Below are 14,344 nucleotides of genomic sequence, written 5' to 3'. Positions count from 1 at the left end.
TTGCACTTCTCTTCCTGGAGTGGAAAGGTATGAAACCCAGCAGGGTTCAAAGGGAGCCTATCTGTGTGGTGACATGGCAGTGTGGTCTGCTTCAGCCTTGCCCTGTCAGCAAAACCCAAAATGGCTATCAGAGAAGGATGACCATGACCAGCCCCAGCAGCTAAACCCTCTTGAGGTTGCAGCAGTGGCACAAGACCCTGGGGCATCAGCAATTCCTTGAAGGAGAGAGCTTAAGATGCCTCAGAAAGCTAAAATCTGAGGAGCATCCCAAGCATAAATGAATTTATTACAGCTGCCTCTAAGACAGAAACAGCAAGTTTGTCCTTGCAGCAGGCCATGAAGCTGCAGCAGTCCTTGACAGACGGTGTTTTCGATGGCACATTGTTGGAGCAGGGCAATAAGGGGAGTTTTGATGCTACAAGTTTGAACTATACCCTGAAGCAGCTGTACTTGGCCCTATATGATGCAACCTCACAAGCCCTGAGTTTCCTTCCTTTTTTCTTATTTTGGGTACATTTTGCCCTGTCATCCCCCACTGTGCTGACAGTGCTGGAAGAAGGCATGTGCTGCTTTGCCCCTGCCTTAGCATCCCACGCACTGCAGTGGTTCACGTGGGCCTGTCCCCACAACCCTTGACTCAGCAAATTTCCTCTCGCCCAAGGCAGTGACCAAGCTCCTGCTGGCCCTGTCCAGGCATTGGCAAACGCCATGGGTCAGAGCGGTGGAAGATGCCCAGGACCACCGTCACCTCCAGCACCGGGTCCGTGTCCCCAGCAGCAGTTGACAGGGAAGCAGCTGGCTGTGTGTGGTGGGCAGGGGTAGAGGTGGGGGTTGGATCACCACACTGAGCCCAGTGGTTTCTGACCTGCACAAAAGTGGGACGAATATCTGCACCTGCTTACTGGGCATGTTTGGAGCATCCTGTAATTAATGTTTGCTCAGCTGACGGCTGCTTAGCATTATTAGCGAATGATGAGTGGCTGATGTTGTTGATGTTGCCACCTCAAAACATCTAATTTCAGCATCTGCACTGAGCTAAAGGGCCAGGGGCCAGAATGCTGGTGCCAAGACCCTGCCAGGCTTTGTTTCTTTGGAGGTGGTTTCCTATCAAATCTGTGCACATTGGCACCCCTGCCCTGCCCTAGCAGCCCTGAGTTTGGACCCACATAGTGGTCACGAAAGCAGGGACAGGACCTCTGCCAGTGGCGTGTCAGAGCCAGCAGCTGCCCTTGCTAAGGCAATTAGTGCAGTCTCCCATGCTCAATGCATCAGGAGTGAGCTTGGAGACAGATACAAGATGACATTCAGGGGCCTAATCCAAAACCCACTGAAGGTTTCTTGTGTATTTAAGCCATTTTGATGAACATGCCAAACACCTGATAAATAAATGAATGAATATAAAGGAGCACTGCGTTATCCCACCCTTCCTCCCACACTGCTAGATACAGGCATGAGGAACAAGCACTCACACTGGGATGCTTGTTTATTTATTTATTGGGGGGAAAAAAGCTTTGGTTAGAGCAACACTTGTGAAACCTTTAAAAATAATAATTTTCTGATTACACTGAGATTAAAAAAAAACTAAGCCAGCGTCATCTTTATCTCCTCGTCCATAATCCTGCTGCTGCCTGAGCAGCCAATTTGTGGTTTTTTTTCCGGACAGCTGGCAGGGATTTGAGGTGCCAAGTCCCCAGGCAGCACAGTGGCCTCTAGTGGCAACTCACATTCAGCCCCGGGGAAAGAAACCTGCAGGTGAACCTTGCAGGTTCCTTGTTCCCCAGGAAAATTAAGAACTGAATCCAAACTACCAGAGAGGCATCCCTGTCTGGGGTGTGGTATGTCAGGCACGTAACTGAGCACACCACGTACCCCATGTGCAAGGAGCAGTTGCTCCTGAGACCCCCACCCATGCCCTCCACCCACAGCTCTGGAGATCCATTTGAGGTTGGGCAGCTCCTAGTCCTGCCCCAACCCCTGTGGTGCTGGTCTGCAGCCCGGGCCCCTCAAGCACGGCTTGTGCTGCAGGCAGCCAATCTCCAGTGCCCTCTCCTGGTGGGACCTCAGTGCTGGGTTGCAGCCTTGTCCCTGCCTTGCAGCTCCAGGAGCCGAGTGTCCCACAGGTCTGTCTCCTAAAAGCACTCTGAGCAGTATGCATGTCTAAGGAAACCTGGCTTGTGCTTCAATCTCTTTTATGAGGAGGAATAGCTTGGGCTTTCTTTCTTCAACCCATGCACCCATTTCTAAAAGGTTTGTAGGTCCTTTACAGTTTTGAAGTCTTTCTCCCTCTTCTGAGTTTGGCTGGAGCTGTCTGAAGCACTCACTAGCACATCTGTCACCTCAGGAAACCAAGATGAGTGTGTCTGGTGAGGCAGGGTCTTGAGGGCTCCCTTTAGGCAGAGAATAAATCTTAGAATCATAGAATAATTTGGGTTGGAAGAGACCTTAAAGATCATCCAGTTTCAGCCACCCTGGTGTGAGGAGGGACACCTTTCACTAGACCAGGTTACTCAGAGCTCCATCCAACCTGACCTTTGACACTTCCAGGGATGGGGCATCCACAACTTCCCTGGGCAACCTATTTCAGTGCCTCATTATCCTCATAGTAAAGAATTTCTTCCTCATATCTGCTCAAAACCTGCCTTTGTTCAGTTTGAAGGCATTCTCCCTTGTCCTGTCACTACATGCTCTTGTAAATAGTTGCTCTCTATCTTTCCTGTAGGTTCCCTTCAGGTCCTGGAAGGCTGCAGTTAGGTTACCCTGAAGCCTTCTCCTTTCCAGGCTGAACAATCTCAATTCTCTCAGCCTTTCCTCAGAGGAGAGGTGCTCTATCCCTTTAATCATCTTGGTCTGCCTCCTCTGGACTCAGCTCAACAGGCTGATGTCCTTCCTGTGTTGCTCAATCTTGGAGACTGTGTGAGCACAGCCAAAACTAGCATTTTTTTTCCCTTGCTTCTTTCAGCTTGTGTGTGTGGCATTAGCTTCACTAATTTCTTTGAGAAAAGTTCCCAGGTCCTACAGGGCAGGTAGGTGTCGTCCTCAGTGTCACAGCAAAAGTGTCCTCCCGTCCTGGAGCAGTTGTGTCTTTTGGCTTTATCCTAAGATGTAGAGAACCTCTTATCAGGAGCAGAAATATGCATCAAGCTTTGCATGGCAGTCCATGCTCTCGTCCCCTTTCCCTGAGATTTGCTTGCTGCATGTTAGGAGATCTTTCCTTCTGCACCAGAAGTTTTGCCTCCAACTGCCCCAGTCCCCGGTGTAGCTGGGAGGGAGGACTGCTGGCCTGCAGCCCATCAGCAGCAGGAAGGGACCCAGGCAGAGGCTACCCCCACATTTTGGGCCCCTTGGATGTTATGAAGCCCATCATCAAAGAAAATGTGAGGCTGGATCTGGGCGAGGATGGGGCCTTTGGGAGCCCCATCCATGAAGAAAGCCTCGTCGATGGGCAGACCCCACTCGCGGAGCGTCTTGATGGCCCGTATGCCCATGTCCCGGCCACTGCGGGCTGTCACCAGGTAGGTGCGGATGGGGGATTTCTCCTGGCCAAACTTCTTACGCATCTTCCCGAGGTGCATGGCAAAAGCCTTCAGAGGACCCTGGAAGGACAGCAAGACAGTTGGGAGGGTGTGGGAAATCAGCAAACACCTACTCTGCCTGTAGAAGCCACTTGTTCCTCTCCCAGGTTTTGTCAGGGCTCTGCAGAGCATACAATGCCTGTGGGCTCCAGGACCGGGCAATGCTGGGACTGGGGCTCTGTACTGTGGTCCCTGGGAGGAAGGTGAGCTTTGTGGTGCTCATCCTAATCCCAAAGTGACCGGCAAGGTACATCCCAGCAAGCTGTGCCTCTGGGTCTGAGTCCTGCAGGGACTTGGACAGCAAGATGTCACAGCTACGAAAGGTGGTGTTTGGATTAGCCACAATCCTAGATATTTAGGGCTTATTTACAGGAGATAACAGATCCATTTCCAGTGAGACTCCAGATCATGCCCACACCAGGGACTGAGTAGCAGATGCACAGGGACTCTGTAAGGATTTCTGCTTTTGTGACTGTTCATGCCAAAGCCCTAGCAGGAGAGACGGCAGAGCCTGTGGGTGCCCATGGAAGTGAGGTGGCTCACCTCTCCTATGGGGACAGCCTCCATCGCCCGTTCGTACTGCACTGCCCCCTCCAGGCCCTGCTCCTGGAAGATCTGGTCTGTCTCATTGGAGAAGAGCACGGCATCCCCGTCAAACACCACGCGGAGTGGAGTGCTGGGGGCCTGCACCTCTTGTTGGAAGACCAGTGCTGCTGAGACCCCTGTGAGGCAGAGCAAGGTGGGGTCAGGAGGGACACCCCTTCCCGGGGCAGCTCATGCATGGCCAGCTGCTCCCCATGGATCTGCTGCAGCCCTGTCCCACATCATCATGGCAGGGCCCCCAAGTCAGGGAGTTTTCCAGGGGAGTCAGCCCAGCCTTCCCATGGCTATGTTATCCCTGAGAAAGTGCTGCTGATCAGAAACCGAGGTCTGGGGAGATACTGAAGTGTGGTAAGAGATGGTGGGTGGTTGTCAAGGCATTAGCAGCCCTCCTCCTGGTGCTTGCTCACCCTGCCAAGCCTCAATCTTTAATGCCCAGATTTAGCACTCTGTGGTGTGAATAATATGGGCTGGCATCTCCATTGATTGTGGTAATTGGCTTAATTACAGTCTCTTCCTACAAGCTGCTCCCTGCCCACCCTCATATGTGGACCGAGGCTCCCAGACTGGGGACACTTGTCAGGGCAATGATTCTCTCAAGGAGGTTCCAGGAATGTGCTGTGTAGTGAAGGAAAGTCCAGGTTGCAGATGGCTTGCTCCTGACCTTGAAGGACGGTGGCCAGCTGATGTGCTCGTACCCAAGTGAATTAATAAGAAGGTGATTAACCGCATTAGAGGAGTTGCCTCTGATTGAGGTCAGGCACGTGCTTACATCTATCACTGCACACACAGTAACTCTGCATGTACCAATATAGCAAATTTCTGTGTTATCCTTACAAAGTCCTGGGAATCACTGAGAAACTCTCATTGATGAATGGAGTTGCATTTTTGGTTAGAAAAGCTTAAATGTCAGGCAGGGAATGACCAGCCGATGGCAGAGCTGTTTTCAGAATGATGCATAATGCACTCAGTGACTTGTGAGGGCATCTGAGCCAGCTTGGTGTGTTTGCACGCTACTTGTAAGGACAGGAAAGGAGACTGAACTGTTCAGGATTGTACTGGTAATCAGTGAGCCATTCACCCCTTGTCCCTGTGAAATCACAGGTTCTGGTGCTGTCTCTTGGTACTGAGCTGCTTGGAAAAAGTGTGGTGGGATGGAGAGGAGAACGTACCTCTCCAGAGGGCGTTGCAGACATCTGTCCTGTCAGCTGAGAGGAACAGCTTGACGCCGTGGGACTTCAGGTACTGTGTGGAGTCCTCATCACTGACAAAGCAGAACTTGGAGATTTCCAGGCCTTCAGGATAAGGGATGTGAATGAAGTCTTATGGAGCAACATCCTCCTCACAGCCCCTCACTCCCTCCCCAGGTCTTGGTGTGCTTTGCTGCAAGAGCACAGGGCAATGGATTCCCAGTGCCTGTGTTCTTGCTGCATCTTCTTGACCTGTTGTTGCTCCTATAAAACTGCAGAGTGCAGGTAAATATTCCCTCTATCCCTCCCTTAATGGGCATTCCTCCTGACAGCACTCTGGGATTTAGGGTGGCTTTTGTAAACAACTTTTTTTATTTTCAGTACCTGCCTGAACATGCCCGGGCCGTGCAAAATGCTGCCAGACTTCCTGGTGTGAAAGCTATGGCTGAGGGGAGCTGGGCTCTAAGAGAAGCCCTTCCCCACTTTCCCTTGTATGCCCTGGCTCTCTGTTTGCCACTGATGATCCACTGTGGTGCCTGATGTGCTCTGCAGCCTCCCAGGGGTGTCAGGCACTGCCAGGGATGGGTCCCCCTTACCGTAGTGCTTGGCGCTGTTGATGATGCGCACGCCGCTCTCTGGGCTGTTGTTGGAGAGAACCAGGATGTCAAAGAGGTCCCTTTCTTCTGGGTTGCTCTCCAGGATCTTCTTGTTAACATACTGCACTGCCTGGGAGGAGATGGGGCTCTTTTAAAGAGGCATGACTGCAGTACCTTTGCAGGGGTTCTTTTGTGGTTAAGGTTAGTGGTTTGTGCTGCATCTGTCAGCTTTGGCAAGGCTGGCATGCCATGGAGAGCCAGACAGAGCAACCATCCTGGAAAAGCCAGGGGGAGATGGACTGGTCAGGAGCACAGGTGTCCATGCCTTGCAATGAGGCCAAGAGATCAGCACAGGCATAACTACACCCCGTGATGGGAGTTGAGATTTAAAGCTGGGAAAGCTGAGCTTTCACCCCATCCTGCCAGTGTCTGCATGTGCCCCTAGACAGGTGTGGGGCTCACCTGGATGAAGGCAAAGGCTGTGCCTGGTGGCAGGGGCTTGTCCTGGTTGGCCTGCTGGTGCCTTGTGTACTCCTCCTTGCCCTTTTCCAGGTAGAGCTTGTGCTCCTCCTCCAGGTTGAAGATGGCTCTGGTGGTCACAGCAATGACCAGTGCCGTGCTGGGGTCTTTCTGCAGGACAGGGAGGAAAGAGGAGTCAGGGGACAGCAGAGAAGGAGCTCATGGAGGTGGGGTGAGCAGGGGGCACCAACCAGAGTGGTAGGGTTGGATGCTGGAGGTATCACCCCTGTGTCATGGTTCTGATGCCACAGATACCACACCCAGTCTTCATTTTCAGGCCACCAAGGATGGGGCTGGCAGTTGTGAAACCCTAACCTGTCTGATAAGTGCCACATGCTCCAAGGACAGCTCACACTGAGGGGATTGCTCCATAATTTTGTTCTTTATGGGGACAACACAGCCACAGTCATCTGTTTGTGCTGGGTTTCTCTGCACATACTGGTGGTACTACCCTTTGTTTTTGTCTGTTCTGGACAGTTGAATGAAGCCTCTGTGTATGTAGAGAAGCTGCTGCTTTCTCCCTGGCTGCTCCAAAATTTAAGTGTGAGCAAATGTACGTGCCCAGTCCAAGTAACTGGAAATTGCATGGACTTCACTGGGACCAGGTGCCCAGCAGCCCTGGGACAGCCACTTCTGCTGAAACCCAGACATGAGCAATTCAGGCCACCACAGTTCTGAGCTGTGGAGTGTTCTCTTCTGTGGTGACATTTCAGAACGTGGTTTGGAAATACAGGATGTGTGTTTTGTAATGGACAGCCTTTTACCTGTTTTACATTGGTGTTTATGACTGTGCTTTCCAGCTCTGCCATCTTCAACTCTCAGCCTTTAAAAGAAAATATAAAATTAAATGGATAGATTATAATGTAGCCAATCTATAGTCATTCTTGAGAGGGGGAAGAGTGGAAAGGAGACAGGAAACATCTTACACACCAAGTACAGCAGCCCAAATGAACCTGTTTCTGTTGACAGCAGCTTTGCTCCAAGAAAAACTGTTCTAGTACTTCCAACTAAATGTCATTGAAAAGTGGCTTTTCAAACACAGATCACTGCTTTATTTTTGCTTTTGTTTTTCTCAAAGAGAAAAACTGTGTGGAACTGCTGAAAGCTGTTGTACAGCTCTTTTCCAAGCAAAATAAGGCTGTCTTTAAAAGCCAAAGTAGGTTAGATCTTACAGGTAGGTTTCTAGTTCACATCCTTGTTGCCTTTTTGCCACTTTTGCTTGAATGGTGAATTTGTATCTACAAATTATGGAGTTCAGTGAATCAGCAGCTCATTTGCAGCTGTAAAAGGCTGTAAAAGTAAGTAGAAGTGTGTGGTGAGGGTGAGCACTTGGATAAAGGCTGAGACCCCTGTGATGGGGTTGGTCTGCCCTTCCATAGCCCTGTGAGCCAGACAGGCCCTACCTGATTACTGTTCTGGGGGCTGGGCAAGCAAAGAGCAAGGCCAATACGCAGTGTAAAGGACAGGTCAGGATCTCCACAGAGAACTGTCTTTTGCCCCAGTTTTATTTAATTAATGTTTATTGTTCAGGGACTGCAAAATGTTACCTGGGCCAGTGGGCAACACACTTGGCTGATGCCAGCCGTGAGAGCCGCAGCCTTGCCATGGGGGGCTCAGTGCTTGCATGTGCACTCCTCGACTACCCGAGGAGTAGAAAGTCCTGCAGCAGGGCTGCTTCCCCAGCCAGGGCTGCCTGGAAAGGCAGGAGATGCTGAGCATCCCTCTGCTTCCTCCACCCCATGCTGGGAAGGGGTCTCCTCCCAGAGAGGGTGGCAAACACCAGCCCAGCTGCGCAGGCAGAAGCTTTCCTCTGACATAATCCCAGCCAAGTATTCTCTGAAAGTCAAAATTAAATGTAAGGAGGCAACGGAGCTGAGCAGCCCTTCCTGGTGGGAGACTCCACCTGTAATTTCTGCTTCGCTCTTCCAAGCACTGCAAACCAAGCTCGACTTCTCCTTTCCATCTCCCTGCCCCGATAACCCGCGGCGCCGTTCGCATCCGAACACACGGATCCGCACAGGCACACGTCTCGCTGCGAGACCGCAGGAAAACATTCCAGGCGGGTGCTGCCGGTCCCGGCAACTCTTCCTACGGCTGCCTAGCAGGGAGGAGATGTTACCCGTGCACAGAGACAGGGCTCTGCTGGAAAGAAAAGCCCACACTCACCGCGAGCGCTGCCTCTGCTCCCCGGCACGGCCCGTCCAGCGGCAGCATCCCCGCCCTGCCCCAGGCGCTGCTGTTTATATTTCCCCCTGCCCGCGCTGCAGGAAGCAGGCGGGAGCCGGGATTTGTAGGCAGCCAGCAGGCTGGCATCGTGCCCGGGCCAGCCTGCATTTCCCAGCTGGCATTGCATAGGATCTCGGTCACCTGGGGCTGGCTCCGGACACAGCCGCGGTCACCCTGCGCAGGGGACTCGGCGCTGTTCCTGCTTCCGGAGCCCTCTCGCTGCTTGTGCTTAGTGGCTGATCGCTGTCCACAAGCCGTGATGTCTTATTTCTGCAGCTGGAGTATTTATAGCGTGCCTCTAGTCCTCTCATTCCCCAGCCCCTGAATGGTTGCTTTTTTGACTGAAAAAAACGGGTACCTGGTCGAGATTAACTCGGCGTATACAGGGATGCGGGGAGCACAGGCATGCAGCCGTGCAGAGCATGGCTGGATGCAGCACGTTTGCAATTTTACTGTAATGGTTTTGGGTCTCTTTTCCCTAATCTGAAAGCCCTGTCTCACATGCTGTCCTGAGCAGGGTTGATTTTGGGGCTAGGATTTTACTTTTCTGGGTAGGCTGCGTGGCACCCAGCCCTGTGGGGCTCATGGTGCCAAGATAGTTCAACACCCCTTTTCTATCCAACAGAGTGACTGTCAGGGATGCGGGGGGGAGAGGATGATGAGAGGGGGGCTGACACAGGACCATCATGCAGTTTTTCCTTTGTCCTGCTGCTGGAACAAGTTCCACGGAAGCAGCTTGCCCAGCCTGGCTCTTGCCAATGAGACCAAACTCACCTGCACTAAGGCTGAGCACTCGTCCTCCTGCATGACACCAGGCTATCACCAGAATCACCAAATCTCCTCCCAAAATGTGGGAAGCCACCAGGGTCCTGTGCAGCTTGGCCTCACTGAGCTCATAGAATCACAGAATGATTTTGGTTGGAAGGGCCCAAAAAATAATTTAGTTGCAACCCCTTCCACCATAGGCAGGGGTGCCACACACCAGATCAGCTTGCTCAGAGGCCCATCCAACATGGCCTTCAACTCTTCCAGGGATGAGGCCACAACTTCTTTGGGCAACATGTTCCAGTGCCTCATTACCCTCTGAGTAAAGAATTTCTTCCTAAGATCTGAATCTCTTCTCTTTTAGCTGTCTCTAGCAAACAACCTGTGAAAAGGCTCCTTATGTGCTCAGCTTTTAGTATGTATATGCAGACCCCCCATTCCCTGGAGGATTTTAATATTCCCTATTCCCCTGTCCTCATAATGTATTTCTGTTGTGCATCCCTTGGGATTTCCAGTTTAGAGCAAAAAGTTTCCCCAGAGGTTTGCTGCAGCATCAATCCTGCATCATCATTCCTGCATCTCCTGCTCCTGGAGATGGTGCTTCTCTGAGCAGCAGGAGTGCAAGGCCCCTGTGAGTGTGGCTGTTTTTTGGGTAGCTGAGGGGCAGCCCTAGGCCCTCTCCTGTGGCTAGGCACCCGCTGTGGAATGCCTTTGTGGCCATGTGAACATCTGGAAGGATTGGTGAGTTAGGGTGGTGGGACAGATCTGGGACAGGTCTGGTTTCTGGGCATCTCCTCCCATCACTACACCAGACACTAGGCACTGGCAGTTTTGCAGTATTGCTCCCTACTGCTGACACCACCCCAAATTTACGTGGCGATAAGGAAGGTTTCAGGCAGACTTTGCTGAATTGGCAGCAAGGGAAGAAGTTTACAAGCATAAATTTAATGCAATGGAAACTTGTGAAATTGCTTCTGGCTGTGTGCCTGGTGCTTCTGTTGGTGCTGGAGGATGAAACCACCCAAGCAGTATCCCCTTGCCCTGTCTGTCCTCCCTGCCATGTTGCAGCAGAGCATTCCTGTTCATCCACACACACGTTTTGCAGGCCCTCACACAGTGCATGCCCTGTGGCCCAAGTGCAGAGCTCACCAGGGATGGATGCAGTCATGCACCCATCCCCTTGGAGGTGTCCATTCCCTTGTGCTAAGTGCCTGCAGCCACACAGTGGCTTGTGCACAGCCTGCAGCCTCCAGCCCAGCATCGCTGCAGGGATAACTTGGAGAAGCGAATTTCCCAGTGCATGGAGCTGTGCAGCAATGCCCTCCAGCTTCTTGCAGGCAGGAGGGCAGGTTTTGCTTCCTGGTCCAGCAGGGAGTTCCCCACTGGCTTTTCGCCTGCATGAACACTGCTTGGGTCAGTGGTGAGGTGGGGCCAGCGGAGTTGCTGGGGCCACCTGGCTCCTGAGCTGGCAGAGCAGACTTTCCAGTTTCAGCTGTGCAGTGCAGCCACCATCCCCTCTGCACCCTCAGTGGTGTGCCTGGTGGGCTCCCATCCCAGCCCACAGCATGCCCCTGCCACACGTGGTGGCTTGACTGGAGCCTGCACAGCAGGGAGGGGAGGCTGACACTGAGAAGGATACTTGTTGGTAAGTCTGGATTTGGGAACCCAGTCAGCACAGGGTGGGAGCAAGAGCCAGGGTTCCCCCAGCTCCTTTTCCAGGAACATTGGATGCTCAGTGCTCCCAGCAGACTGCCCACTGAGACTATGCCTCCTGTGCCAGACTGCAGCAGGGCTGTCCCCATCGTTCCCAAGGTGGTGGCTTGGTTCATTCTTTGGGGTTGGGATAAAGGTTTTTTTTTAAACCAGGGTTAATGTTAGACTAACGTGACACAGCCTGTGGCAGACAAAGTGTAATGGCACTCCCAATTGTGTGCTGGGTGGATGCCTGCTAGCCTGTGCTGTCCTGTCCACTGTTCACTCCAAAGCTGCAGCCGGCACCTCTAAAATACCTGAGCGATGCTTCGGGTGTCCAATGGCACAGAAGTTCCAGGTGGCCCTGGACAAGTAATTTAACCTGCACCTCATTGTCCCAGCAATGACACCGCAGGGGTGACAGCAATTCCCACGTCTCTCCAGCCCCCTGCCCACGTGCAGCAAAGTACACTGCTGGGAAAGGAAAGGCTGCTTGCTGGCTTTGCGGGCTCAGTGAAGTGCAGCTGTGGTTTCTTCCTCCCCAGGAAGATCCCCATGCAAGGAGTACCTTGGGATGGGCAGAGCGTGGGCAGGGTGCAGGCAGAGGAAGGTGGAGCTGGCTGCTTGAGCAGGCAGCCACTGGAACGCGGGGCAGGAGGCTGACAGCCACAGGCACATACCTGCCAGCCCGGGCACCGGGGCTGGGTGCCACCCGTGCCTGGTGGCTGCAGACCCGCTCACCGCGCAGCATGGCTCCGGGCACACCTGTCTCGCTGACGCGAAAGGAATTAGGCTATGAGGAAGTGTTCATGCTAGAATAACAGCTTTGCCGTGGGGAACACAATGCTGTAAAACCATCCTGCTTTAAACTTGAAGCCTTCCCTCAGGCTGTGTCAGCGTTGCCCATGTGCACAGGCCAAGCTCACGGAAAGTTTCTGAGCCGGCGTGGCCCCAGCCCGGTGGCAGCACTGCCACTGGCAAGGAGGGCACCAGACCCTGCTGCAGGAGGGCACCTGACCTCTCCTCAGCCCTGCGACAGGAGGGGCAATAGCCAAAAAGGGGTGTTAGCTGATGATGAGGCTTTCCTGGAGCTGAGCAAACCCTTCAGCTCACTCTGCCCAGCTGGGGACAAGCCAGCACAAAATAGCCCTTGGTTTTTATCCCCTACAGCCAAGTGATTCCTCTTCTCAAAACTCCCTGGACCCCGCAACCTCTCTGCTTTCAGCAGGCAGACTTGCAAGGATATGAAGGAGGGACCAGGTGGTGCAGAGCCCTCCCTGCTAGCAGCTCCCTCCTGCTCCATTTCACATCTCATTGTCAATGTGGCCAAGCTCTAATCACTTACCCTAAGCTCTATATTTTAATTGTGTTTGCTCTCATTAGAGCCCTGGGCTACGGGCAGCACACGTGCTACTGGAGAGGAAATCCCCACCCTGTTAATTTTGCCTGTGTTCCCAGGTCACCCCAGATTAGCCATGGCAGTGGCAGCCAGGAAAGGCAGGACTACAGCCTCCCCACACACCAGCATAGCCACCACGGCTTGGCCAGGCTCCCTGGACAGCTGGTTTAGCTGGATCCCATGTGAGTATGGTGTCTCTTGCCCTCCTCTCCCAGGCAGCATTACCTGATGGGGCTGCTGGACTCTGAGGCTGTGTATTCACTTCACTCTCCCTTCAAACTCCATTTTCTAGTGGGCTCCATCAGGGTGGGATTACTGCAGAGTAGTACCACACTACTTCAGGAGCAGAGGGTATTTTTGTTACCCATTTGGGGAAGGGTTTTCAGCCTTGGTCTCCTTGCATGGGGCCTATCCAGGATTCTAGGGGCAACTTTGAAAGTAGAACTCCTTAATGCTGAAGCACCAGGAAGAAGTTTAAATGTACTCTGTATTTTTTGCTTGGTTTTAACTCTTCTATCCAACTCTTCTCCCTGAACATCGCACCAGTACCCAAATGGGCGCTCATCACCGTGGCTGTGTCAGGGGCCATTCTCCTCCTTCTCTTCCTCATCTGCATCATCAAGTGCTGCTGTACCAAGAAGAAGCACAAGAAGAAGGAGAGAATTGGCTTGTGCGCCATCAGCAACTCCACCACGATCAACCTTGTGCGTCCTGCCTTCCCCTCAATCCCACCTCCCTCCCATATGAGGGGTTTGCTGCTGCACTTCCCAGCCCCAGGGATGGTGGGAGTATGGCATGACAGGGACATGGCTGAGTGTTGCTCTCTGCCACAGGTCCAGCCTGAGATGGAGGACCTGGAGTGGGAAGTAGAGCAGAAGAGGCAAGGAAAGCTGCAGTACTCCCTGGAGTACAACTTCCGCATACAGGAGGTGGGGATGCTCATGGCCATGGCACAGCAGGGAAAAAGCCATGCTCTTGCATGGTCACTCTGTTCTGCCATTGAGGTGGACATGCCCTCTCCCACCTGCCTGCAGCCCATGAGCTCTCATGCCTGCATGGTGTCAAGGCGTTCCACACTGTTGCACTCATTTCCCGTTGAGCCCCCAGCTGCCTGACCCCGTCCTTCTCCACCTGGTGACCTTGTGCCTCACTCCTCTCCAGCTGAAAGTTGGTGTGAAGCAGGCAGTTGAGCTGAGGGCCATGGACAGCAGAGGCATATCTGACCCATATGTGATTGTCTACCTAATGTCTGATATCAAGAAGAGATATGAGACCAAGGTTTACCGCAAGAACCTGAACCCCATCTTTAACGAGACCTTCACGTTCCAGGTACAAACCAAAGCCAATGATGGTTTTTTGTTTTTTTTTTTATCCCATCAAGTGTTGCACAGACACTCCTCCCTGAGCAAAAAACTCTCCAAACTGGGAGTTGCTTGTGCAATCAGGACTGGGAAATGTGAGAGAGGAATATCCTCATGGGGTAGGGCTGCCACTGAGGAATGAGTCCAGGCTTTTGGATCCTCTCCTGCAGGTACCCCAGGCTGAGGTGTCTAAATCCATGCTGGTGATGCAGATCTATGACTTCAACCGCTTTTCCAAGCATGACATCATTGGTGAGGTTCGGCTGCCCCTGGCCAGTGTCAACCTGCAGCATGTCATCAAGCAGTGGAGTGACCTGGCGGTGGCCAGTAAAGTGGAGGTTGGTCCTGGTGGGTGGGAAACTGCTGGGAGGGATATGCGGTTTCTTGGTTTGTCACTGCCCCAAGAAGCAAGCCTTTAGGGGCA

The 14,344-nt window shown here is 52.8% G+C and overlaps 2 protein-coding genes across 6 annotated transcripts in view; one reads left to right on the top strand and one right to left on the bottom strand.

The window, feature by feature from the left end:
• Positions 1–1,476: 1,476 nt before the first annotated feature.
• On the bottom strand, positions 1,477–8,874 carry LOC110468663 (cytosolic 5'-nucleotidase 1A). 2 transcript variants are annotated; one of them, XM_031504865.3, is made up of 7 exons: positions 8,644–8,874; positions 7,242–7,300; positions 6,421–6,588; positions 5,959–6,088; positions 5,345–5,467; positions 4,116–4,294; positions 1,477–3,593 (listed from the first exon to the last, which is right to left on the bottom strand). In XM_031504865.3, exons 2-7 carry the CDS (start codon positions 7,284–7,286, stop codon positions 3,291–3,293), a joined length of 948 nt encoding a protein of 315 aa, XP_031360725.3. In that variant the 5' UTR covers positions 7,287–7,300; positions 8,644–8,874; the 3' UTR covers positions 1,477–3,290. The 2 variants fall into 2 exon arrangements, with proteins under 2 accessions (XP_031360725.3, XP_085437662.1); XM_085581536.1 differs by lacking the exon at positions 7,242–7,300 and having other exon boundaries at positions 8,644–8,779.
• SYT8 (synaptotagmin 8) overlaps positions 3,358–14,344 on the top strand; it is a 23,059-nt gene continuing 12,072 nt past the window's right edge. For 3 of the 4 annotated variants that reach the window (XM_085581533.1, XM_077784252.2, XM_085581534.1), the window contains exons 1-6: positions 10,811–11,113; positions 12,619–12,741; positions 13,106–13,263; positions 13,393–13,488; positions 13,721–13,888; positions 14,091–14,258. In XM_085581533.1, the coding sequence (XP_085437659.1) occupies positions 12,636–12,741; positions 13,106–13,263; positions 13,393–13,488; positions 13,721–13,888; positions 14,091–14,258 (696 nt within the window). In that variant the 5' untranslated portion in view covers positions 10,811–11,113; positions 12,619–12,635. Of the gene's footprint in view, positions 3,513–10,810; positions 11,114–12,618; positions 12,742–13,105; positions 13,264–13,392; positions 13,489–13,720; positions 13,889–14,090; positions 14,259–14,344 lie in introns of those variants that run through there. The other variant, XM_085581532.1, reaches the window with a different exon arrangement.

This window comes from Lonchura striata, chromosome 5 (genome assembly GCF_050655825.1).
Source record: "Lonchura striata isolate lonStrDom1 chromosome 5, ASM5065582v1, whole genome shotgun sequence".
Taxonomy (NCBI): domain Eukaryota; kingdom Metazoa; phylum Chordata; class Aves; order Passeriformes; family Estrildidae; genus Lonchura; species Lonchura striata.
This window is presented reverse-complemented; position numbering and strand designations above follow the sequence as displayed.

What these genes read in the sequence shown, in the direction of transcription:
- LOC110468663 (XM_085581536.1), bottom strand. Translation starts at nt 8,691, where the DNA reads ATGCTGCCGCTGGACGGGCCGTGCCGGGGAGCAGAGGCAGCGCTCGCG. An exon ending in CTGCAACGCCCTCTGGAGAG is followed by an intron (nt 4,295 to 5,344) that starts GTACGTTCTCCT and finishes TCTGCCTCACAG; the next exon opens with GGGTCTCAGCAGCACTGGTC. An exon ending in AGGCTGTCCCCATAGGAGAG is followed by an intron (nt 3,594 to 4,115) that starts GTGAGCCACCTC and finishes CTGTCCTTCCAG; the next exon opens with GGTCCTCTGAAGGCTTTTGC.